We start from the raw sequence: 26,010 nt of genomic DNA, 5'->3' as shown, positions 1-26,010 counted from the left end.
GACAATACAGCTCATAATCCCATAACATGGCAAGTTTTCCATGCAAGCACAGCAGTGAATCAGTGCATGGGCCCAGATTTTGACCATACAGCTCATAATCCCATAACATGGCAAGTTTTCCATGCAAGCACAGCAGTGAATCAGTGCATGGGCTCAGATTTTGACAATACAGCTCATAATCCCATAACATGGCAAGTTTTCCATGCAAGCACAGCAGTGAATCAGTGCATGGGCCCAGATTTTGACCATACAGCTCATAATCCCATACATGGCAAGTTTTCCATGCAAGCACAGCAGTGAATCAGTGCATGGGCCCAGATTTTGACCATACAGCTCATAATCCCATAACATGGCAAGTTTTCCATGCAAGCACAGCAGTGAATCAGTGCATGGGCTCAGATTTTGACCATACATAATACCTTGACATAGTTACACAACACAGTAGTTTTCACAGTAAAAATTTATTCAACTATAACATACTACCCAACAATTTGGGATTATGTACACAAAGTAAAATTATATAATCTTAAATTTAAACTTTAAAAAAAAAAATGTGCAGTCGGCACATCAATGATTTCGCTAAAAACGTTATGGTAATTGATCACCACCCTTTGCAAGTTGTATAAAAGCTATTAACTAAAATACAATAATTGTGTACAGTATAAAACTGGCCTTTAATAAGAAAGTAGTGCTAAATCAACTAAATTTTGTCTTTGTACAGTATACTGGTGATAAAAATGCTGGTCCATTGCAATTATGTGTTAGAACGTCAACTTGGTGGGTTATCTGCAAATGCCATTTTTTTTTCAATATTTATATGCCAAACCCTACTGTCCCATAGGACATAGCAACAGCAATACTGAATTAGGCCAGACTTATTTTATTCCTTGTTTCTAGAGTTTTTATAAGGCAATTTTTTTGAGGAGTCGGGGAAAAAAAAATTAATTTCCATTAGATTTGTGTGATTCTCAAAGAATTGTAAGTGAGATAAAATTTTATTCCATATATAAACTTGTTTCTCATCTGCACGAGACTTAAGTACTTCAATCATGATACTCCCATGAAAATGCAACTTGGGTTTGTTATGTGGCGGGCGGAAAAAAAATGAAGATACAAACAAGTTTTTTTTAGCAATTTTTTGCAAGAAATTACGCTGAAATAAAATGTTTTTATTTCATTATCGGCTCCTGTTCATTCGATGGGTTTGCAAAACAAGGGATAATAAAAGTCTGGCCTTACAGATACAAAACTATTAACCAACCCATATAGCCATACAAATCTTCTATCCATCACCACAATCCACTAGGAAAGCAGTACCTTAGACTACACACAAGAACAATTAATCTCATCTGTTGACTAGTTGCACTCTTAGCAAATTGAGAACTAGGTTCAAGTTTAGCGAAGATCACACATTCTATGGTGAATTCTGCATATTCCCTGGGTTTTAGTTCATTTGAAAGGATATTTCAGTGATATGTACCGGTAGTTGGTTTTAAATTCACTGGCCAACAAGGGGAAAATCATAGTTTTATTCACTCTGTTTAAAGTTAGCAATCAGTAGAAATACAAGCAAGGTAATAATAAGACCCTATACAGCCATCAGGATTTGCCAAATTCAACTGATAAGACTTGCTTGTTTAAAGCTTTTCAATTGTAATCTCAGTGTAAAATTTGTTACACATTTCAAGTCCAAAAACACTGAACCTATACACTCCTGAGTTCCCAGAAGACAACTTTGCATAGCAAACACATGAAACTAGTTATGACTGGTAAAAACCCTTTCCATACAGCAAGTTGTGTGTGGAATATAATTCTAAAGTCTAGCAAGAGAGGCTAGAAAGTGAAGGCACTATGTTACTTGAAAATCAGTAAGTAAATCATGATTTTTCCCTGAATTTATCCCATGTTGGATACTTGTATAAAATGAATTATTCAAGACTATTATTGGACTACTTTACATGGAAACATGTACACAAGTGATTCAGTCAAAATTGTTATAGAATTGGTTTCCTGAGAAAAGCCATACATAGCAAACACTATTCTATCCATCAACCAAAGAAAATAAGATAACTGGTATTTGCATATTTTTTTATATTTGGAATTGGTTTCTAATATAGAGAAATGTGGATGAAAATGTAATCTATAATAATGATTGGTTGGCTACGACCATTTTTACACTAACAAACATAGGTACATACAATGTAGGAATTGAATTCACCAGTATGAAATGTCAACAATCTTAACATGACCAGATACGATTATTCTGCCTTTTAATTTTGAAAAAAAAATATAATCATGACATTGAAAATCAATACATGGCATGGTTTCATCTCTGGCAGAAATCTACTGTTCTAAGTGCATAGTAAATGATATGCCCAGAACACCATATTTGTCAGTCATCCAGAATATCAAAAGCAAACAGTTTTTTAGCTAGCTTTCAATAAATTTATTTGGTCCTTCGACTCGGCATTGCATACTCTAAACTGATTCGATACTGTCCAGTTTTTTTGTATATTCTCATACAAAATATGTAACTGATGTGAAGATGTGAAGAAATTTGGCGATGTAATCTTTATTTGATATAGAATTAATATAAGGTTATTACGAGGATACAGCAAAGTATGCACAAAGACAGAGTATTAATCGGCGAGCAGTGGAAGGTCGATGCAACTGCGTACTGAGTGCATACTTTGCAGTGTCCTCCTTGTAATAACCTTATTATTATACATCTTTTTTAACAAACTTCTTTGTGTGTGGTCCGGCCAAACCCTAGAGGCAGCCATATTACACAAGTAATTCTTCCATATTTGGAATTTGCGTTTCCTAATATGGTAGGATGAAAATACCCAGTGCAATACCACAAAATTACGACACGCTGTAACTTATGGTGACATGTATAATAATAGCACTTATCAACTAATGGAAAGGGGGGTGTAGTTAGCAACCGATATTCTAAAATACAGGCAAGGTTCTCACACTGTCATTGTCTTTGAAGGAGTATTCATCCCACTGTCTTGCAGATTCAAGTCTCCTTCTGGCAGTGGCACCTCTTGGTGATGTTCTAAGTCTGGATATAGGTGTAGGTATGGACATGCTTCTTGTTCGCCGTCGTCCTGTACCCCTAAACCAGGAGGGATATAATATTTCTGTGGAATAGTGGGGTCTTTTGCTTATGGTAAAACGCTGGCCTGAACTATGTAGGAAAGTCGGGGATCTTGGATGCTGTGGGAAACTAGGAGGTGCAGAAGTTGATGCCCTTGCTAATAATTCTCTGTATATTTTGGGTGTACGTGGTGAATAAGTCCGTCTTGATGGGGTTGATGGAGATGGTGGCAGACGGTTAGTTTTGCTCATAGGAGATTTAAAACAGTTCCTGTTCATGTGTTGGTCCTTAGAAAATATCTGTCTGACGCATGTCCTTGGCAGTTGAGAATTGAGTGCATTGTCATCAGTTTTCAATTGTAGAGGACTTGGCCTTTGTGGAGTATTCCTAAGATTTTGAAAAGGTTTCCCATAATTACACCTATCCTCTTCAGATTTCCAAGGACTAGAGTTTTTCACTAAAGGAAAATCAACTTCACTTTCACTGTCATCAGGCTCAGGGACATCAGCTTGAGATGGGCTGTTTTCATTTGCAATTAACTGGTTTCGCTTCTTTCCACCTTTTCTCTTCTTTGGAGTACTTACAAACACTTTTGTTCTTTGCCAAATCGGAGATTCTGATGGGCGTTTTCTCATCGTCCGCGTAGGCGAGTCAATGAGAGCTGCATAATCCTCCTTATTGTGCTTACCCTTTTTAAAAACTGGAGAGTCTGACTGCAACTGGTTTGCATTTTTAACACCAGCTTTAAATACAGGAGAAGAAGGAGGGCTAAACTGAGATGATGAATTCAGTGCAGTTGAATCATTTTGATTGCTATGCAGAAAATTATTTGTATTGTTTGTGCAATTCGATTTGTGATCAGTGTTCACAACACAACGCCCCTGAGAGTTTTTCACAAGACTCCTAATTGCTGTGGAATGGTTTTGAGTTGGAGAAGTTTTCTGATTTTCTATCTGCTTGTCCTTTTTCATTTGTTCAATAGCAGACTCATGACTTTTCTGGCTTTCTAAAAGCTGCTGTCTTTTCTCTCTAATACTTGACATAAAAGACGATGAGACGCTAAATGGCCGTTTAGCTAAACATGGCGATTCACTAAATTTATCGAACACTGAATGTTCCTCAGAGCTCCACTCCAATGTCTTTGACGGTGCACTGCTCAAACTTTCTTGTCTGCTCACAATTTTTCTTCTGGTGATCTTTTGAGGCACAGCGAAGCAATCACTCTTGTGTTGTTTCTCAGGTTTTTTAACTTGATGATCAACACTACTGACTTTCATACTGTCCTCATCAGTCAATATTTTTAAAGACGCATTGGAGACTTGCTTTTCCAGGAATCCAGACAGACTCTTTTCCCACTCTGATGCACCTGAACGAAATGAAGCTATCTCAATATTCATGTCAGCCGAATCATTCACAAATACATCACTGTCACCTTCATCAATGGGATCCGGTTCTGACGGAAACACAACAACGTCAAAGGCACTCATCATTGTTTTTAACTCTTCTAGATGTTTTCTAGTCCTTTCAATATCACTATTTGTAAATCCAGCAAAATCTTCAATGCTAAGATCACTGGAGTAAATGCGGCTTATAGAAGGTTGCCTAGGGGGAGTGCCTGCATATGACTGGATACGTCTTATAGCAGGAGACTGAACTTTCTCTGGAGTTCTCATACTAGCTAACCTTGCACTATCTGTTTTAACCGGTGTCTTTTCTAGACTTTTGCCTACTTCTAACTGATTTGTTTCAACTGTTGGGGACGAATGCCCTAAGACATCAGCGATATTGTTTTGTCCTTTGCATTCAAACTTATTCTCTAGTCTTTTGCCATGTCCATTAGTCTCAGACTTTGACCTTTTTGGAGTTAAGGTCAAAATGTCTTCATCAACAGTTGTTTTCGCATTGTTTGTGGTTTTTATTTTGGTTAGTGAAGAGACCTTTCTCTTTTCACCACAAACTGATTTCTTTTCGTTACATGAGATTCTTGATTCTGATATTGCACATGTTTCGTTCTGAACATGACTTATTTCCACAATTTCACCACCACAACTCTTAAAGTCTTTAGTTAGTGACTCAGGTTTGCCTACTACAGTTTTTCTATTCCCCTTTGGAACATTCAAAGCACAAATTATTAAATTCCCAACAGTGGGTTCCTTGTTAACCTTTATTGTCTTTTTAGCCATTGAAGTACCCTTTGATTTTGGTGTTGACTTTTGTTCTTTCTTACTGGATGCAGATGGTGTCCTTATTAATTTTGGAGTTGATTGTTGATGTTTAGTAGTTAAAGCCTTAGTTGCCTTTCCTTTAACTTTTGATGCTGAGCATGGTAACTTTTTAGCCACTGTGGTTAGACCTTTCACTTTTGGAGTTTCTATGATTTGTTTACCATCAAGTCGAGATTGGTTTTTAGTGACAGGTGAATACTGAGCACTTGGATCCTCTTGCCTCAGGGTGGCAGGAACTCGGGTGTTGATAGTTTTCTTTTTCTTGCCTTCAGCAGATATTTTCAGTTCATCCTCTTCAAAATCTCTAATACTGTTGGAAGAAGAAAAAGAGTATGCACTATCATCAATAGTCTATATAAAAAATCCAATGGATGGCAGTTGAACTTGTATATTGAACAGACTGAATCTTAATTTTGAGTTTTGCAAATAAATTGCACACTATGTTTTTGTTTACTAAAAATCTGTATAGAACACTAAACACGGTATACTTGACAGTTCCAGGAGGCTAATCAGTGGTTTTTCTCAGAGCATTAGAGATCCACAAATATTACCATAACAATAAATACGTGAATACTGTAAGTACATTAATTATTCGCTAGGTTTATAATTTTGCTATATTCTTTGATAAGTTAAATTTGCTAAAGTAAATTCATATGACTTGTAGATTAACAATAGAACGCATAGTTTCCCATCAAAGTTATCAACTTAAAACCCCTGTGCAATTGCTCAAAACATCAAATAGTGAAATTAAACGCTTGCCTTCTTGGAATTCTCTATTTTCAGAATGTGATGATATTGATGACCTATCAAAATATAGAATACTCACTTATCTAAATAATTCTTGGATTCATTGTGGTACTTCAACACATCATTCAAGAATCTCTCCATATTAGGACCTTCTGATACCATAGCATCTAAACTAGTATAGTGTTTTGTTTGATTTACAAAAGCTGTATGTGTATCACTTCGTAAGTGCTGCAATGAAAACAATCAACTATGTCATAAAAAAGAAAAGCTATGTTGGTTAATTATAAAAATACAGGATATGATAAACTAATAAATGAGTATGATCGTACTGACAGTATTATTATTTATGACCACACCCACAGTATTATTACTTGGTGTACCCACAGTATTATTACTTGGTGTACCCACAGTATTATTACTTGGTGTACCCACAGTATTATTACTTGGTGTACCCACAGTATTATTACTTGGTGTACCCACAGTATTATTACTTGGTGTACCCACAGTATTATTACTTGGTGTACCCACAGTATTATTACTTGGTGTACCCACAGTATTATTACTTGGTGTACCCACAGTATTATTACTTGGTGTACCCACAGTATTATTACTTGGTGTACCCACAGTATTATTACTTGTTATACCCACAGTATTATTACTTGTTATACCCACAGTATTATTACTTGTTATACCCACAGTATTATTACTTGGTGTACCCACAGTATTATTACTTGGTGTACCCACAGTATCATTACTTGGTGTACCCACAGTATCATTACTTGGTGTACCCACAGTATCATTACTTGGTGTACCCACAGTATCATTACTTGGTGTACCCACAGTATTATTACTTGGTGTACCCACAGTATTATTACTTGGTGTACCCACAGTATTATTACTTGTTATACCCACAGTATTATTACTTGGTGTACCCACAGTATTATTACTTGTTATACCCACAGTATTATTACTTGATATACCCACAGTATTATTACTTGGTGTACCCACAGTATTATTACTTATGACCATACCCACAGTATTATTACTTGGTGTACCCACAGTATTATTACTTGTTGTACCCACAGTATTATTACTTGGTGTACCCACAGTATTATTACTTGTTATACCCACAGTATTATTACTTGGTGTATCCACAGTATTATTACTTGGTGTACCCACAGTATTATTACTTGGTGTACCCACAGTATTATTACTTGGTGTACCCACAGTATTATTACTTGGTGTACCCACAGTATCATTACTTGGTGTACCCACAGTATCATTACTTGGTGTACCCACAGTATCATTACTTGGTGTACCCACAGTATCATTACTTGGTGTACCCACAGTATCATTACTTGGTGTACCCACAGTATCATTACTTGGTGTACCCACAGTATTATTACTTGGTGTACCCACAGTATTATTACTTGTTATACCCACAGTATTATTACTTGATATACCCACAGTATTATTACTTGGTGTACCCACAGTATTATTACTTATGACCATACCCACAGTATTATTACTTGGTGTACCCACAGTATTATTACTTGTTGTACCCACAGTATTATTACTTGATATACCCACAGTATTATTACTTGGTGTACCCACAGTATTATTACTTGTTATACCCACAGTATTATTACTTGGTGTATCCACAGTATTATTACTTGGTGTACCCACAGTATTATTACTTGGTGTACCCACAGTATTATTACTTGGTGTACCCACAGTATCATTACTTGGTGTACCCACAGTATTATTACTTGGTGTACCCACAGTATTATTACTTGTTATACCCACAGTATTATTACTTGATATACCCACAGTATTATTACTTGGTGTACCCACAGTATTATTACTTATGACCATACCCACAGTATTATTACTTGGTGTACCCACAGTATTATTACTTGTTGTACCCACAGTATTATTACTTGATATACCCACAGTATTATTACTTGGTGTACCCACAGTATTATTACTTGTTATACCCACAGTATTATTACTTGGTGTATCCACAGTATTATTACTTGGTGTACCCACAGTATTATTACTTGGTGTACCCACAGTATTATTACTTGGTGTACCCACAGTATCATTACTTGGTGTACCCACAGTATTATTACTTGGTATACCCACAGTATTATTACTTGATATACCCACAGCATTATTACTTGGTGTACCCACAGTATTATTACTTGGTGTACCCACAGTATTATTACTTGTTGTACCCACAGTATTATTACTTGGTGTACCCACAGTATTATTACTTGGTATACCCACAGTATTATTACTTGATATACCCACAGCATTATTACTTGGTGTACCCACAGTATTATTACTTTGTGTACCCACAGTATTATTACTTGTTGTACCCACAGTATCATTACTTGGTGTACCCACAGTATTATTACTTGTTGTACCCACAGTATTATTACTTGTTATACCCACAGTATTATTACTTGGTGTACCCACAGTATTATTACTTGTTATACCCACAGTATTATTACTTGGTGTACCCACAGTATTATTACTTGTTGTACCCACAGTATTATTACTTGTTATACCCACAGTATTATTACTTGGTGTACCCACAGTATTATTACTTGTTATACCCACAGTATTATTACTTGGTGTACCCACAGAATTATTACTTGGTGTACCCACAGTATTATTACTTGTTGTACCCACAGTATTATTACTTGATATACCCACAGTATTATTACTTGTTGTACCCACAGTATTATTACTTGATATACCCACAGTATTATTACTTGGTGTACCCACAGTATTATTACTTGATATACCCACAGTATTATTACTTGGTGTACCCACAGTATTATTACTTGTTGTACCCACAGTATTATTACTTGGTGTACCCACAGTATTATTACTTGATATACCCACAGTATTATTACTTGGTGTACCCACAGAATTATTACTTGGTGTACCCACAGTATTATTACTTGTTGTACCCACAGTATTATTACTTGATATACCCACAGTATTATTACTTGTTGTACCCACAGTATTATTACTTGATATACCCACAGTATTATTACTTGGTGTACCCACAGTATTATTACTTGATATACCCACAGTATTATTACTTGGTGTACCCACAGTATTATTACTTGTTGTACCCACAGTATTATTACTTGATATACCCACAGTATTATTACTTGTTGTACCCACAGTATTATTACTTGATATACCCACAGTATTATTACTTGGTGTACCCACAGTATTATTACTTGATATACCCACAGTATTATTACTTGGTGTACCCACAGTATCATTACTTGGTGTACCCACAGTATCATTACTTGGTGTACCCACAGTATCATTACTTGGTGTACCCACAGTATCATTACTTGGTGTACCCACAGTATCATTACTTGGTGTACCCACAGTATTATTACTTGGTGTACCCACAGTATTATTACTTGGTGTACCCACAGTATTATTACTTGTTATACCCACAGTATTATTACTTGGTGTACCCACAGTATTATTACTTGTTATACCCACAGTATTATTACTTGATATACCCACAGTATTATTACTTGGTGTACCCACAGTATTATTACTTATGACCATACCCACAGTATTATTACTTGGTGTACCCACAGTATTATTACTTGTTGTACCCACAGTATTATTACTTGTTGTACCCACAGTATTATTACTTGATATACCCACAGTATTATTACTTGGTGTACCCACAGTATTATTACTTGTTATACCCACAGTATTATTACTTGGTGTATCCACAGTATTATTACTTGGTGTACCCACAGTATTATTACTTGGTGTACCCACAGTATTATTACTTGGTGTACCCACAGTATCATTACTTGGTGTACCCACAGTATTATTACTTGGTATACCCACAGTATTATTACTTGATATACCCACAGCATTATTACTTGGTGTACCCACAGTATTATTACTTGGTGTACCCACAGTATTATTACTTGTTGTACCCACAGTATTATTACTTGGTGTACCCACAGTATTATTACTTGGTATACCCACAGTATTATTACTTGATATACCCACAGCATTATTACTTGGTGTACCCACAGTATTATTACTTGGTGTACCCACAGTATTATTACTTGTTGTACCCACAGTATCATTACTTGGTGTACCCACAGTATTATTACTTGTTGTACCCACAGTATTATTACTTGTTATACCCACAGTATTATTACTTGGTGTACCCACAGTATTATTACTTGTTATACCCACAGTATTATTACTTGGTGTACCCACAGTATTATTACTTGTTGTACCCACAGTATTATTACTTGTTATACCCACAGTATTATTACTTGGTGTACCCACAGTATTATTACTTGTTATACCCACAGTATTATTACTTGGTGTACCCACAGAATTATTACTTGGTGTACCCACAGTATTATTACTTGTTGTACCCACAGTATTATTACTTGATATACCCACAGTATTATTACTTGTTGTACCCACAGTATTATTACTTGATATACCCACAGTATTATTACTTGGTGTACCCACAGTATTATTACTTGATATACCCACAGTATTATTACTTGGTGTACCCACAGTATTATTACTTGGTGTACCCACAGTATTATTACTTGTTATACCCACAGTATTATTACTTGGTATACCCACAGTATTATTACTTGGTGTACCTTGAAATGAACTTGATTTAAACGGCTGAACGCGAGAAGGGTCGTACATGCCATTGCTGACAATACAGCACAAATCTTGTTGTCTTCAAGTCAATTGAGTTATTGTTACATACCTCAAGTAAATCTTCATAGTGGACTTGACAACACTCACAATATCCAGCATTTTTCTTACGTTTCTGTTTTTCCTGGGCTTGTCTAGCTTCTCCTGCTGTTACCAAGCGAACAACCTTCTGGCTGCAAGGTTTTACAGAAAATAATCAGTAAGCCTTTAATGTGCTTCTTGAGTGAAAGTAACAGTATGTACACATAACTACAGTGAAACCTCTATAAACTGAAGACTATTTTTAGTCCCTTCACTTGCTCATACACAAAACCTCTATAAACTGAACACCATTTTTAGTCCCTTCACTTGCTCATACACAAAACCTCTATAAACTGAACACCATTTTTAGTCCCTTCACTTGCTCATATACAAAACCTTTATAAACTGAAGACCATTTTTAGTCCCTTCACTTGCTCATACACAAAACCTCTATAAACTGAACACCATTTTTAGTCCCTTCACTTGCTCATATACAAAACCTTTATAAACTGAAGACCATTTTTAGTCCCTTCACTTGCTCATACACAAAACCTCTATAAACTGAACACCATTTTTAGTCCCTTCACTTGCTCATATACAAAACCTTTATAAACTGAACACCATTTTTAGTCCCTTCACTTGCTCATACACAAAACCTCTATAAACTGAACACCATTTTTAGTCCCTTCACTTGCTCATATACAAAACCTTTATAAACTGAACACCATTTTTACTCTTCACTTGCTCATACACAAAACCTCTATAAACTGAAGACCTTTTTTTAGTCCCTTCACTTGCTCATATACAAAACCTCTATAAACTGAACACCATTTTTAGTCCCTTCACTTGCTCATATACAAAACCTTTATAAACTGAAGACCATTTTTAGTCCCTTCACTTGCTCATACACAAAACCTCTATAAACTGAACACCATTTTTAGTCCCTTCACTTGCTCATATACAAAACCTTTATAAACTGAAGACCATTTTTAGTCCCTTCACTTGCTCATACACAAAACCTCTATAAACTGAACACCATTTTTAGTCCCTTCACTTGCTCATATACAAAACCTTTATAAACTGAACACCATTTTTAGTCCCTTCACTTGCTCATACACAAAACCTCTATAAACTGAACACCATTTTTAGTCCCTTCACTTGCTCATATACAAAACCTTTATAAACTGAACACCATTTTTACTCTTCACTTGCTCATACACAAAACCTCTATAAACTGAAGACCTTTTTTTAGTCCCTTCACTTGCTCATATACAAAACCTCTATAAACTGAACACCATTTTTAGTCCCTTCACTTGCTCATATACAAAACCTTTATAAACTGAACACCATTATTAGTCCCTTCACTTGCTCATACACAAAACCTCTATAAACTGAACACCATTTTTAGTCCCTTCACTTGCTCATATACAAAACCTTTATAAACTGAACACCATTTTTAGTCCCTTCACTTGCTCATACACAAAACCTCTATAAACTGAACACCATTTTTAGTCCCTTCACTTGCTCATATACAAAACCTTTATAAACTGAACACCATTTTTACTCTTCACTTGCTCATACACAAAACCTCTATAAACTGAAGACCTTTTTTTAGTCCCTTCACTTGCTCATATACAAAACCTCTATAAACTGAACACCATTTTTAGTCCCTTCACTTGCTCATATACAAAACCTTTATAAACTGAACACCATTATTAGTCCCTTCACTTGCTCATACACAAAACCTCTATAAACTGAACACCATTTTTAGTCCCTTCACTTGCTCATATATAAAACCTTTATAAACTGAAGACCTTTTTTAGTCCCTTCACTTGCTCATATACAAAACCTTTATAAACTGAAGACCTTTTTTAGTCCCTTCACTTGCTCATATACAAAACCTTTATAAACTGAAGACCTTTTTTTAGTCCCTTCACTTGCTCAAATACAAAACCTCTATAAACTGAACACCATTTTTACTCTTCACTTGCTCATACACAAAACCTCTATAAACTGAAGACCTTTTTTTAGTCCCTTCACTTGCTCATACACAAAACCTTTATAAACTGAAGACCATTTTTTAGTCCCTTCACTTGCTCATATACAAAACCTTTATAAACTGAAGACCATTTTTAGTCCCTTCACTTGCTCATACACAAAACCTCTATAAACTGAACACCATTTTTAGTCCCTTCACTTTGCTCATATACAAAACCTATATAAAGTGAACACCATTATTAGTCCCTTCACTTGCTCATACACAAAACCTCTATAAACTGAACACCATTTTTAGTCCCTTCACTTGCTCATATATAAAACCTTTATAAACTGAAGACCTTTTTTAGTCCCTTCACTTGCTCATATACAAAACCTTTATAAACTGAAGACCTTTTTTAGTCCCTTCACTTGCTCATATACAAAACCTTTATAAACTGAAGACCTTTTTTAGTCCCTTCACTTGCTCATACACAAAACCTTTATAAACTGAACACCATTTTTACTCTTCACTTGCTCATATACAAAACCTATATAAACTGAACACTTTTTTTAGTCCCTTCACTTGCTCATATACAAAACCTCTATAAACTGAAGACTATTTTTAGTCCTTTCACTTGCTCATATACAAAACCTCTATAAAGTGAACACCATTTTCAGTCCATGCACTTGCTCATACCCAAAACCTCTATAAAACTGAACACAAGTTAGTCCCCGTTCACCACACATCCGCTTGTATGCAAAACAACACATTCAAATACTCACTTTGTTTTTGAGATTGTACATTCTGACTGTTTGGTTGTCTCATCTTCTTTATTACCCCTATCTTCACTTCTCTCAGCACAATGTCCATCTTCATAGTTAACACCATCAAACGGACATGCTCCAGGAACTGTGTCTAGTCCAACTGTAGGCCATTTACTGAATTCTTTAGACAAGGGCCGGAAATGCCTGTATTGAAAAGGCAACCAAATACATGCAAGAGAATAATTTGCATTTCTTTTTCTTACATGCAATTGCTTGTGTATAGACCAGTTCCCAAACCTGATATCACATGTTTGGAATGCAGGGACAATTGTACTCAAACAGCTCCAAGAATCAAACCCAGAGCCTAATGCATCTTTGGTGGAAAGAGACTTTCTGCAGTAAATTTCTTTTGTCATCTGGCTTAGAATTTCTACAACACACTGAATTGTATTGTACCAGGTAAATCAATGAACTAAACTAACATACTATACATGTCAAATTGCTGTAAAGTAAGACCCAATATGTCACGTGGCAATTCACACGTTCATTTAATTTTCCCGAGTTCATCGAGAAATGAATAAACAAGTGACAAAAGAAACCTAAAGCCAGTTTACACAATCAGATTACGTGAATGACGTAATGCATCATGATCTCTGGGGAAATTTAAAAAAAAACAAGTCATTGTCAATGACACGTCCCCGTTTCGTTCATATTTGAGTGACATATACATTCAAAGCAGATCATGATCAAAATCTAAGACCACTTACAGTGGTCTGATTCGAAATGCACCTGCATATGTACAACACATTGTACTAAATCTGAACAAAATCCATCCATGCATGACTGAGATCCGGTTCCGGAATGGTGAAAATGTGCGATTTCAATGCATTTTCGGCCTTAAAGCGGCCGCCATTTGGCTATCGTTAATGAGATCATGAAACAAATGCACATACATATTTGTGACATGATGTACCTTGTGTGTGTGAAGTTTGAACTCGATCAATCCAGGCATGTCTCAGATACGGATTCAGAACTGAATTCTTTAAAACAAAATGGCCTCCAGTCGGCCATTTCAAACTCGATCCAATAAAAAAAAAATGACGTGCATCAAGGTCCTATTATGTTTAATGTATGTACCAAATTTGAACAAAATCCGTCCATGCATAACTGAGATCCGGGTTCGGAATGATGAAAATGTGTGATTTTGATGCATTGTTGGCCTTAAAATGGCCGCTATTCGGCTATCGTTAATCTGATCATGAAAAAAATGCATGTGCATATGTCCCATATAATGTGTGATGTATGAGTGAAGTTTGAACTTAATCGGCCCGTGCATGTTCAAGATACAGGTGATCACGGACGCACGGATGCACACAGGGCAAACCATAAGTCCCCGTTTTTGGACTACGTCCGAACGGGGACTAAAAAGGACATACTTGAAACTTGGACTCATAATGTTGCAGTGAATTAAAAATGGTCTATTAAATTCTATTACAACACATCCTGAACTAAACTGATAAGAAAACTTGCTATCTCCCTTTTAACATTGCCAGCGACTTCAGCATCTTTAAGTACACATAAACTAAATGTTTCATTTATTATGATTGTTTTTTTTAAATGACTTAGTTTGATAAAAATACTTCTGTCATTTACATAATCACATGCACTACTATCCCAGTACCAGTAATAGAGCTAATACAGTGTGCTCAACTAGAGTGCAGTGAAAGCCGCTCTGACTTCAAGCGAAATAATAGTGCGACATCTGAAAATGGTGACATTTTGAATTCTATGAGGATGCTATATTTGAAAACCTTGAATCATTGTTTGATCACAAACATACAATTTCATTTAAAATTTGGGCACCCCAACCAAACTGACTTTTGGTATACAAATGACTGTTTTGTAAACTGAATTACGTGTGTAGGGGCTCACAAGCAGCTAGAAAAAACAAGATTCACAAGATATCGTTAGTTGTGTCTGCTACTTACCGACTAGTATGTTCAACTTTCAAATATGGACGTTTCATTTTGTGCATGGAAACTGAAACAGAGAAAGCAGACATAAAAATCAGGAAAGGTCATTTCAAGTGAACTAGGATTTTCACAGAAGAATAACTACAAATTAATATATCATCCATTTACATCTCATTATATCAGTTATCACGAACATGATTTTTGCATGATTCAGCTTTGGAATTTTTTCTGCAACATTTCTTCCAAAGATCAATTTGGTTTCTACCTTTTTGTGACGGCTTTGCCTGGGATGCAGTCTTTGGAGGCTTGCTCTGCAATGAACAGAATAACATTTGAATCAACTAATAAATTAAGCAGTATTTACATTCACCATTTGATTTGAAACAATGTGCAGTGGAAATTTTCCCTGATGGCTATCTCCAACAAAACTGTCGGTTGTACCAGAGACCTAGCTTCAACTTATTATCTTTACCAAGTGGTTTCAATATTACAACAAAAACGAAAAACATCAACCACTTTCCAATTTATTAGTAATCAAAGTTCATTCAACTACTTGAATATTAATAACAACTGTAGCAAATATTGAGTCGTCTCACAAGTGTAATAAGTCAAAAAAAAAGTTCATTCCTTACCTTGGTCTTTGTATTTGACCTAGACAGTCTTTCCTTGTAGTTTGTAATGAAACGTACAACCTCTGTGAAACAAGTCTGTTAAGGCAATAACTACATTGTAACTGCACTAATTGTTTCTGTCCAGTCTTTTGAAACCAAGAGCAATTTATAAACAACGTATATTCCAATATACACATATTCAAATAAATTTCTAAAATCAAACTCCTGATAATTTTAGATGGCACTATGAAAGGATACGCTCAAGCGGTTTTATCTTTGCTCCCCATTTTTTGGCATTTGTTAGAACGTCGGTATTTCCCATTCTCTGAAAATAAATACAAAGTACCATGTATATATTAGATGGGTAACAGTAGTCATTTGATATCATCTATTCCAATTTTATGCAAGGGTTGTGTTTAGAGTTTTATTTGTATTTCTCATAGTTGACTGTAATATTCAAATGGTGTCAACTCGGAAAAATGTTTTACTTGCAAGTTGGTAAGAAATAACTTTTGTCAGAATTGCATACTTTATTCAAAGCTCCATCAGACTGACACTGTCGTTTTGTGGATGGAATTTTTGCTAAACCTGCCAATGCTTATTTGTATTCTATTTATTCATGATCTAGAAAAACAATTATTTTTACTACTAAGTAATTTTTTCTGGTATTTCTTTCTTTTTGTGGCAACAAAAGATCACCCAGGTGCTGAAACAGCGCCCACTGGAGCTTTGGTTTAGTGGGCGATCTCTCAGATAAATATGGTAATACAGGCAAACATCAAATAGTAGTGTTAGTAGTCTCAAATAATCACCTGCTATAACCCATATGTACAGAAATACTAACACACTATGCAAAATAAAGTTAGACCATGTGGAAACTAATAGCTTGACAAATAAATGTGTTGAATTGCAACAAGGTGGGTTGCCATGGATTCTAAACTGATTAAACAGTGGCAGCATGCATACAGAAAGTAACACATGATCATAATTCCTTTATTCCTGAATAATCCACAAATAGGATCGTTGGAAATTTTATGAAATTATAGCCAAATAATATAGTGTTCCTGCTAACCCTAACCGCCCATATTTTTGAGGAAGTTTATTTCATGAAAACTTATTTATATTATAAGCAAATAAGTTCTGGTCATTCAACCAATTTTGTAATTCATTGTTTCAATGTGATTTGTAGAGAAGAAAATGCCCAAGCACTGTGGCAAATTTGCATATAAAATAGGTATAATTGATGCCTTTGTCATTAATTTATTCTTTTGTTCCCAAAAAATCCAAACAAATAATACCTGAAATGCTCTGAGAGAAATTCTAACTAAATTCAGCATGCAAGTGCAAGCATATACACGATTGTAAGTAGTGGTGAATGGATAACATAAACTACAATTAAAACTAAGTGCATATTTCTCACCTGAGTGGTGACAGCTTTCTGTGCAATAGCTTTGCCTCTTGCAAAGCTGGCAGTTTTAGTGCCATCATTACTGGCTGGTGAGTCAACCATCTGTGGAGAATCCAATCCTTTCACAGAAGAACTACCAATAAAAACAAGACAGGATTGCTAAATGATACAATTTACAAAAACACATTATAGAAATTTTACTGCCTTTGATTTAACCAATGATATTTTACAGATGCATTCTAAACTGGTTATCGGTAAACTACGTTGCTGGAGACGACATTCGACAGCAAGTTTGTATTGATCTTGAGTCTAAAATTGTGCCGTTATGTTATGGGCTTGCTATTATAAAATTTTGATCCCATTAACTACAGCTAGCTGTCGAGCACAGCAAGATATTCAGAGCCGACATCTAACCAGAGATTCTGGTTCGGGTTCTAGCAGGGGTTTTAGTTCAAAAGTTGCAAGTATGACAAAATGTTATAACACTTGCAGGTTTTCTAGATGTTGTGACACCAGGCACAGATACCAATTTGCACTGTGAATGGTTGAATAAATGGTAGAACTAAAATTAACACTGCTTGGCACAGTCCGTGTTAGTAATAAAATTTAAGATGTATAGTTCTGTTTATAGTAATATACAGTGGAACCTTGATTATCCGAACCAAGTGGGCGGGGGCAAATTAGTTCGGATAATTGATTGTTCGGATAATTGATTCGAACCATGAAATAAACACGTACGCAGAAAATAAACACAATTTCATTGCTTGCTGTATTTTATTTACACACCAATCGTCATCAATTACAAATAGAACACCTTTCTGATCAAAATATTGTCATGAAATAAATATTGTACAACAAGTAAAATTATTTTCATTAAATTGCAAATAAATAAAGTGTTCCCGAAAAACACTGTATGCAAAAAGTACGTACGTCGTGCGAGTCCGATCAGTTCATTTATAGCCGAGTAGGATTCTTAAAAAATACATCAAGGCGTTGTTGTTTCAGTTGGCAATTTCTCTGTAGCTTTGCCATTGAACGAAGTTGGCGAAGTTGCATTAACTTGATAGATTCCGCGGTATCTTGAGTTTCGTACCAGTCCATGAAAAGCTGTAACCCATTGACGGCATCGGCAACTGAGATCGGGGGTTCGACTGGTGCTAAATTCTCCTTTTCTGCGATGTCTTCCTCAATGGCTGTCTCTTGTGTTTTATTTGTCACAATGTCGATTATTTCCTCTTCGGAAAATGTCTCTGAACTGATGTTGTTGTCAATACTGATCCATTCATCGATCTCAGTTGCGTTCAATTCGCCAAGTCCGAGCTCATGGCAACTTTCCACGATGTCTGTGTTGACCAAGTCGCCATTAGTAATGACATCACTGCTACGATCGTTACCAACGCCAAGACCGTTGAACCAACACCCTTGAATGGTCGAAGGTTTTATTTGATCCCAACCGTCGGCGATCATAAACAATGCGTCTTTCACTGTCATTAGCATCATCAACAATGGCACGCAACATGTTACGGCGATAAATTTCTTCATTGTGGCAATGATACCCTGATCTAGCGGTTGCAGTTTTGACGTGGTGTTTGGCGGCAAAAATAAACATTTAATGTTGCCATCCGAAGATTCTAATTGGCTCCCTTTCTGACTGTGTGAGCCGGCATTGTCAACAAGCAACAATGCACGCTGAGAAACCCCTACGCTGGCTAAGTGAGACCGCACAGCGGGTACAAACTCTTCTTGAAACAAAGTTGAAAAAAGCTGATAGGTCATCCATGCTTTGCTTTGTGATTTGTATTAAACGGGAAATGAGTTCACACCACAGTTCTTGAAACAGCGTGGTTTTGCGTAGCGACCGATGCACACAAGTGGCAATTTGTGCGTTCCTGTAGCATTGACACATGGGAAAATTGTGATACGATCTTTCTGAACTTTGTGACCAGAAGCTTGTTTCTCGTTGACCGCAGCAAGTGTTTTGTCTGGCAATGCCCTCCAAAACAACCCACTCTCATCGGCGTTGTACAACTGTTCTAGTTCATAGTTTTCTTCTTGCAAAATTACTTGTAATTTTTGACGATATTCATCAACAACAGTGTCATCAACTGACATTTGTTCGCCTTGTACGCCGAGTTGTTGGATACCATGTCGGTCTTTGAAAAGTTGTAACCACCCAGCGGAGATGGTGTGATCGGATAAGACCACGTCATCGTTGGCATGGATATGCTGATAAAGACACGTGGCCTTTTGTTGTAACATGGGGCCCGAAATGGGAACACCCTTATTTATCACGTTGTTGGACGAACCATAAAAAGACAGCTTGGTCTAGTTGTTCGTCTTTTGCTGGTTTCATTGACTTTCTTTTCAACACATTAGCAGTGTCACTGTGATCAATAAATTTTTCGATGGCATGTCTTGCTTTCTTTATGTCGGAAACATTTGATTTACCGATGTTGAACTCTTGAGCTAATTTCGATGCCTTCTCTCCACGATCTAACCGCTGCAAAATTTCTCTTTTCTGCTCGATGTTCAAAGGCGTACGCTTTCTGTTAAATGATGACATGTTAGCAAATGCTTAGGATTATCCCAGGTATGCTCGTTTGTACTGTTCACTAGGGAATCAAGTTCAAATGTGGAGAACACTCTGATTTTGCATGGTTTTTATTCATATCTGATCAATGGGGTGTTTATCGGGGAAATGATCGGCAAAGCTACCGCTCGTCTGCGAGTAACAAAAACAGACACAAGTGTGAATTTCTCTCATTGTTTTTTTGTCAACACCCCTTACAAATTGTCAACACCTTTAATAAAAGAACCTAACTTTAGTCTCAACAGCTGTTTAGTTGTCAACTATGTGCAAATATGCATTTTACTTGTTGAAAAAAAGCAAGCAATCACATTTGGAATATTTTCTTAAAATTACGAACATTTCGTTGGGACCACGGAAGTTCGTTCGAATAATCCGAAATTCGGATAATCGAGGTTCGGATAATTGAGGTTCCACTGTAGTTTGAACATAAACATGTCAGAGATATGGATCCAGAAGCTGATGCTTAGATATGATTTTTTAACATGAATGACATTCAGTCCTCTTGTATTTGATCGTCAAACGAGTATTTGTTCATATTGAAAGATTTTCGACCATTTTGAATTGGATTGTCAAACAATACATCTGTATATCTATGACATGATGTATAATGAATATATAAAATTCATTCAGTAAAACAAAATGACCACCAGTCGGCCATTGTGAATACGATCTGAAAAACAAAATGACGTCTGTAATGACGCCAAGATCTGGCTCTGGAATGCTTGATTTTGATGATTTTTCAGCACAAAAATGGCCACCATTCGGCCATCTTGATTCAGATCATGAAACAAATTGATGTGCATATGTATAATATTATGTATGATGTATGTGTGAAGTTTGAATGTAATCAGTCTAGGCATATCTAAGATATGGTCCTGAAATATGCACACACGTACAGAGGTCAATCCATAAGTTTTCGATGTTTTCGGATGGCATACAAACAGGGAACTAATAACTCAGTCTTACAGCTAACATAAAATCTGTATCCAGTCAACAATAAGGATTATTATTAAACTAAAATAAATTTATTTTAATTTACCTTTTCAAGTTCATGGGACTTGGATTTGATATAACAGGACTAGGATTGGGAGATGACACAGCAGCACCATCCCCACTGGCATCTCCAATACGATTACTTATAACGTGCGTCACTTCATTACAGAGGAACTTCTCAACTACCTGAATAAATAAAACGTACTTTAATAATGCATTCACTCATTCACACAGATATAGAACCAAAGTGCAACTTTGCCCATGATTCAATAAATTTACTACACCAGCTCGAGTTAACCCAAATAATAGCAACATATTTTTGTAGCATTTAAGTGGTATTTTAAACTGGACAACCATACTTTCAAGTAATTTTACTAACATTTTTACTAACAATGGAAATTTTATTTGGTAACAACCTTGAAGCACAGAACTGTGCGTAAAAAGACAATGTTGTTTACAAAAATGTACACATGTTATATATGTTGCATGTGACTCGTATCAAACTCATCAGCTAAGGCACTTTTAATAATAACATAATTTAATGATATTGACATTGAATGCAATTTTCCATGCATAATGTAATTAATTCCACAAACACTATATCCCTGATTTCACACTAGGCAAAGTATGGAAAGAAACTTCTCCCAACTATACAACCTGTATTCCAGACACCTGTAAAAGCACATTTTGTGCAATCAAAATAGGATAGTTCATAAGAGTGAAACTATCGACATTATTCGCTTTAACACAGCTCACAAAACTAATTTTATCCATCTTTTAATTTCATTGAAATTCAAGTCAAACAAAAAAATCATCTTCACTTACTCCGCCAAGATCAATCAGATCTTTTTCCAGTATTTTAATTTTTCCATACTGACGTAGATCCAGGTAAAACACTTTACCCTTCAGTGGATACAAATCAAAACTGGATGATTTCTCTTTTCTTGAATCGCCTGTAAGGTTTAACAAATAAGAATTACACTAGTCAGCAGATATTAAAAGAAGAGAAATACCGGTACATACATGTACAGGTGCATACACAGATATTAGTTAACAGGGTTATAGTCAGAAAATAGAAATCTGCTTAAAAACTTTATTGAAAATCAAAATTAGACAGGTTTGTAGACATTTTGTACCTGTCTAAAAACTTGAAGGGCTGAAATTAAAAATCACCTAAATACAATACACAGAATGGCACTTTTGGCAGGTATTTTCACAATAACTTACAGCAATAAGTACAGTGCATTTCATATAGTAATTAAATACTGCAAATTAAGACGAAACAATTACTGCACTTCCCCGATCATAAGCCCCTCCCTGAGTATAAGCCCACTCCTCTATTTTTAGACATCTAATGAGTTGAGGGCATCCCCGATTATAAGCCCAGGGTGTTTTTACAGGACGATGAGAACATTTATTAAAATATGCTTGTAAAAGTGTGTTCCGTTGCATAAAAATCATGCTTAGTACGATAGTTTGATTCATCATTTTACTTTTTCGAATAATCGTAGTATCAATTGAAAAGTATTGTGAATGAGGTGTGAATGAGTAAACTATTCCCTGACAGGACCTGTTGTCGACCGAGAAAGGTGTTTCAATACTCCCTTCACACTCAGTAAATACCTTTTGAAAAAAAATTCGAATTACTAGTTTTTTCGTCGAAATCGGTTCTAACTAATCGCATTTTAACATTGCAGAAATTCACTTCCGCATTGCAATAAAAAAAACGAATGAAAGATGTAATTTGGATAATTTTTTAGGGGTGGGGTAAGATGGTTACAATTGTAACTCCCCCCTCCCAAATCATGTTTTCTGAGGTAGTCCTCGAGTATAAGCCCATCGCTTAATTTCAAGCATTTTAATTTGATTACATTTGAAATAAAGTTAATGAAAATTACCAAGTCTTTCAAGGGTGTGGCACCTCTAAATCCAAAAACAAATATTAGAGCAGTAATAATTTGCCCATTGCATGTAATGGCAACAATATGACAAAACAAGTCTCACAAATCACAAGAGCAGCGTACATCAGAAAGATGTAGTTTTTACTACTCAATCGCTGGTGACCCTAATTTCCAAAAAGTGAAATTAGGTTGCATTGGAAAAAAAACTGCAAATAAATCGAAGCAAAAATTATTCAACTGCAGACAAGATGGCCCTAAAAAAATGAACCCCGACCTCTGGAATACTTTATTCATAGTATTGAAGAAGGCTGCCCTAAGGTGACATAATGCACGTTGTGACATCCGTGACTAATGCCTGCTGGGTTACAAGGGGGATTCCAATTGAACATAGATGGCGACGCAGTTGTCGATCTTGATGTAATGTCTAAGATAATCATAAATGAACCGTTTTAATTAACAAAACATTAGTGTATTTTTACAGCAAAAAGACAGATACTGATGATTGCAACAGAAGCAGTGCAATGCCATCAGCTGACCATTTTATGGTGATTGTAGCACTACGCATTACGTACATATATAAATCAATGAAAAATCACTGAAATAATGTTGTCATTATTGATTTATCAATTTCATCAGATCTGATAACTCACAATCTCGCAGACTTTACAAATTTAACCAAAAAATGTTTTCCCCAACGTCTTATCAGTTCACAGTGACATGGGCACTAAAACTGACTGTACTTGTTTTACACAAAATAATGATGAACCAGTTACCTCCATGGATAACAATATATTTCCTGACTGGCTGTACCATACATATTTCCATTGATTTTTTTTTTTGCTGTTATATTTCAAACTTTATTTCACTTGATACATACATAAAATAAAATACAATAGAGTAAATTATATAAAATATGAACTGTAGAGTTGGCTCTATTTTTTCCTCCATGGTAGATCTACAAGTGTACCTACCAGAATTACATGAGGCATGTAATAGTTTTTGTTGTCAAATATTAACAGGGAGTCTGCAATTTTTTGTAAGGAAGGTTGAGAAATGTATGTAGTTTTGAGGTATTATTCACAGTCTGTTTATACTTATACTGTGTAAAATATGATTGTTCTGTTTTTTGAGAGGTGGCCGGGGTGGCTTAAAAATCTACAAAACACACGGGTCACAACATGCACCAAATTATTTCCACGATAAACACACACACACAAACAAATTAATATTGTGTTTTAGGTATCAACAAATGATATTCTGGTGAATTTAAATAACCATTATCATTTCTAGATTTACTTAAATCTACGCTAGATGTTTATAGAGAGGGACGCTTGTTAGAAAAGGTCACGAAAAAACCTGTTGTATCGTGCGTGGATGACCCTTTACAGTTTACACACGAGTCCAATACACACAACCAAACCGTCCATTATACACTCCAAACTACTCCTATAAACAAACTAGCAAACGTACCTTTACTACCCGACTGACCAGACACATTTCGACTCTTCGAACGTCGTGGTTTATCCGGCATGGCCATGTTCAGATGGGGTAATTCAGATTTAAACTATATAATGTTCCACTGCATAAAACGAAATTCGGTAACGCTGTACACCCACTCTGAACTACACGCACAGTTCGTCCACCGAGGTACTGTTTCGCCCGTACAGCACATTTGCACGAGAGATACTATTGCAATTATGTGACATCATTCCAATAAAGTTATCGACCATCTCTACATTGTGCCAACCAGTACCAAGGTAAAGGAAATCAAACACCATACAGTTACACGACAACGTAACCAAACAGCAAAACTCCAGCACTCATATTTTGTTCTCCATATTGGAAACCTTGATAGACTCCCTATCACTTTATCTATTAAACGCGTATGTAAAACCCCAACAAGTTTCATTGGAATATATTGTACATTTTTCGTGAATTTTACAGTGTATATTAACCTCTATTTTACTATAAATATTTTAATTCTATTTCCTGCAACGATAAATGAATGTTCTGACTCAAATACAAATACAATCGATTTTGCAAAAAAATGGCTCCAGCGGAATTTCTAGCTACCTAAAGGGTCTTAAAAGGCTGATTTTTACCGCCATATACCATGATCCTTTGTGTTCACTTTCTTGCCTTCGTGGCGCACTTTTTTGAACTAATGATAACACTTTCAATCTTTACACATTATTTATACCTCGACCACTTCCTGAGATTAAACTCGTGTATTGGAATATGACAGCCATCAAAGCACTGCTAATGTGTTTTTCATTCACGGGTGCTTTCTGGAAAAGGTCACGGTACGGTGTCATGTCAAGAACAGTTACTAGTACTTTTCGACAAAAATCGACTAAATCTCACTCTGGTATCCTCCTAAACGCTCAAGCGAATATTATCAAATCCGCGAGAGTGTGTGTCACCGCCATTTTTATTGTTTTGAGACATTTTTACGTGAAGACTATTTCCGTGATCACATGTTTGTATGCGAGTTTCGTGAATAACATAAAATAAAACCATAATGTAATAATCATGGAAATCTGAATACTAAGTACCTGTTCTAATAAACGCATCAGAAAGAACTGCGCATGTGCGGAAGCTATGCTTTTATTATAGTTCTCTTCTTGCATAACATTGCCCACGGTCGTAATTTTGAATTCACCAGTATTCCTGAAAATTGTCCCTATACAGATACTTTATCAATATACTAATATAATAAATATACGCGCAGTTTTGACAGTTACATTTGTAACTGGGGATTAGTTTGAAGTTTGGGTTTAGTTAGAAGTGAATAACACGTTTATTGATTTTATTATTATACAGTATGTTGTATAATGAAATCATGACCACAGTCCGATTCCAACGCATTTATATTCATTAGTTCGGAGCTATAGTAGTAAAAATAGGAAAGGGGTGTTACGAACTCATTTGACTTTGAGGGCTGAAA

At 35.8% G+C, this 26,010-nt stretch overlaps 1 protein-coding gene across 1 annotated transcript; it reads right to left on the bottom strand.

The window, feature by feature from the left end:
• Positions 1 to 445: 445 nt before the first annotated feature.
• Positions 446 to 24,921, bottom strand: LOC100368099 (uncharacterized). Its single transcript, XM_006825034.3, has 12 exons — positions 24,534 to 24,921; positions 21,988 to 22,115; positions 21,209 to 21,348; positions 17,592 to 17,712; positions 16,430 to 16,496; positions 16,193 to 16,254; positions 15,826 to 15,871; positions 15,576 to 15,627; positions 13,606 to 13,791; positions 10,877 to 10,997; positions 6,155 to 6,303; positions 446 to 5,638 (listed from the first exon to the last, which is right to left on the bottom strand). Exons 1-12 carry the CDS (start codon positions 24,598 to 24,600, stop codon positions 2,953 to 2,955), a joined length of 3,825 nt encoding a protein of 1,274 aa, XP_006825097.1. The 5' UTR covers positions 24,601 to 24,921; the 3' UTR covers positions 446 to 2,952.
• Between the last annotated feature and the right edge of the window lie 1,089 nt (positions 24,922 to 26,010).

The sequence above is a fragment of the Saccoglossus kowalevskii genome, chromosome 7, assembly GCF_978046115.1.
Source record: "Saccoglossus kowalevskii chromosome 7, keSacKowa6.1, whole genome shotgun sequence".
Lineage (NCBI taxonomy): Eukaryota > Metazoa > Hemichordata > Enteropneusta > Harrimaniidae > Saccoglossus > Saccoglossus kowalevskii.
This window is presented reverse-complemented; position numbering and strand designations above follow the sequence as displayed.

Excerpts from the sequence above, each read along its gene's own strand:
- LOC100368099 (XM_006825034.3), bottom strand. The coding sequence starts at position 24,600 with ATGGCCATGCCGGATAAACCACGACGTTCGAAGAGTCGAAATGTGTCT. Across the intron at positions 22,116-24,533 it reads TGGTCAGTCGGGTAGTAAAG|GCGATTCAAGAAAAGAGAAA; the intron begins GTACGTTTGCTA and ends TAAACCTTACAG. Across the intron at positions 13,792-15,575 it reads AAAGTTGAACATACTAGTCG|GCATTTCCGGCCCTTGTCTA; the intron begins GTAAGTAGCAGA and ends TTTTCAATACAG.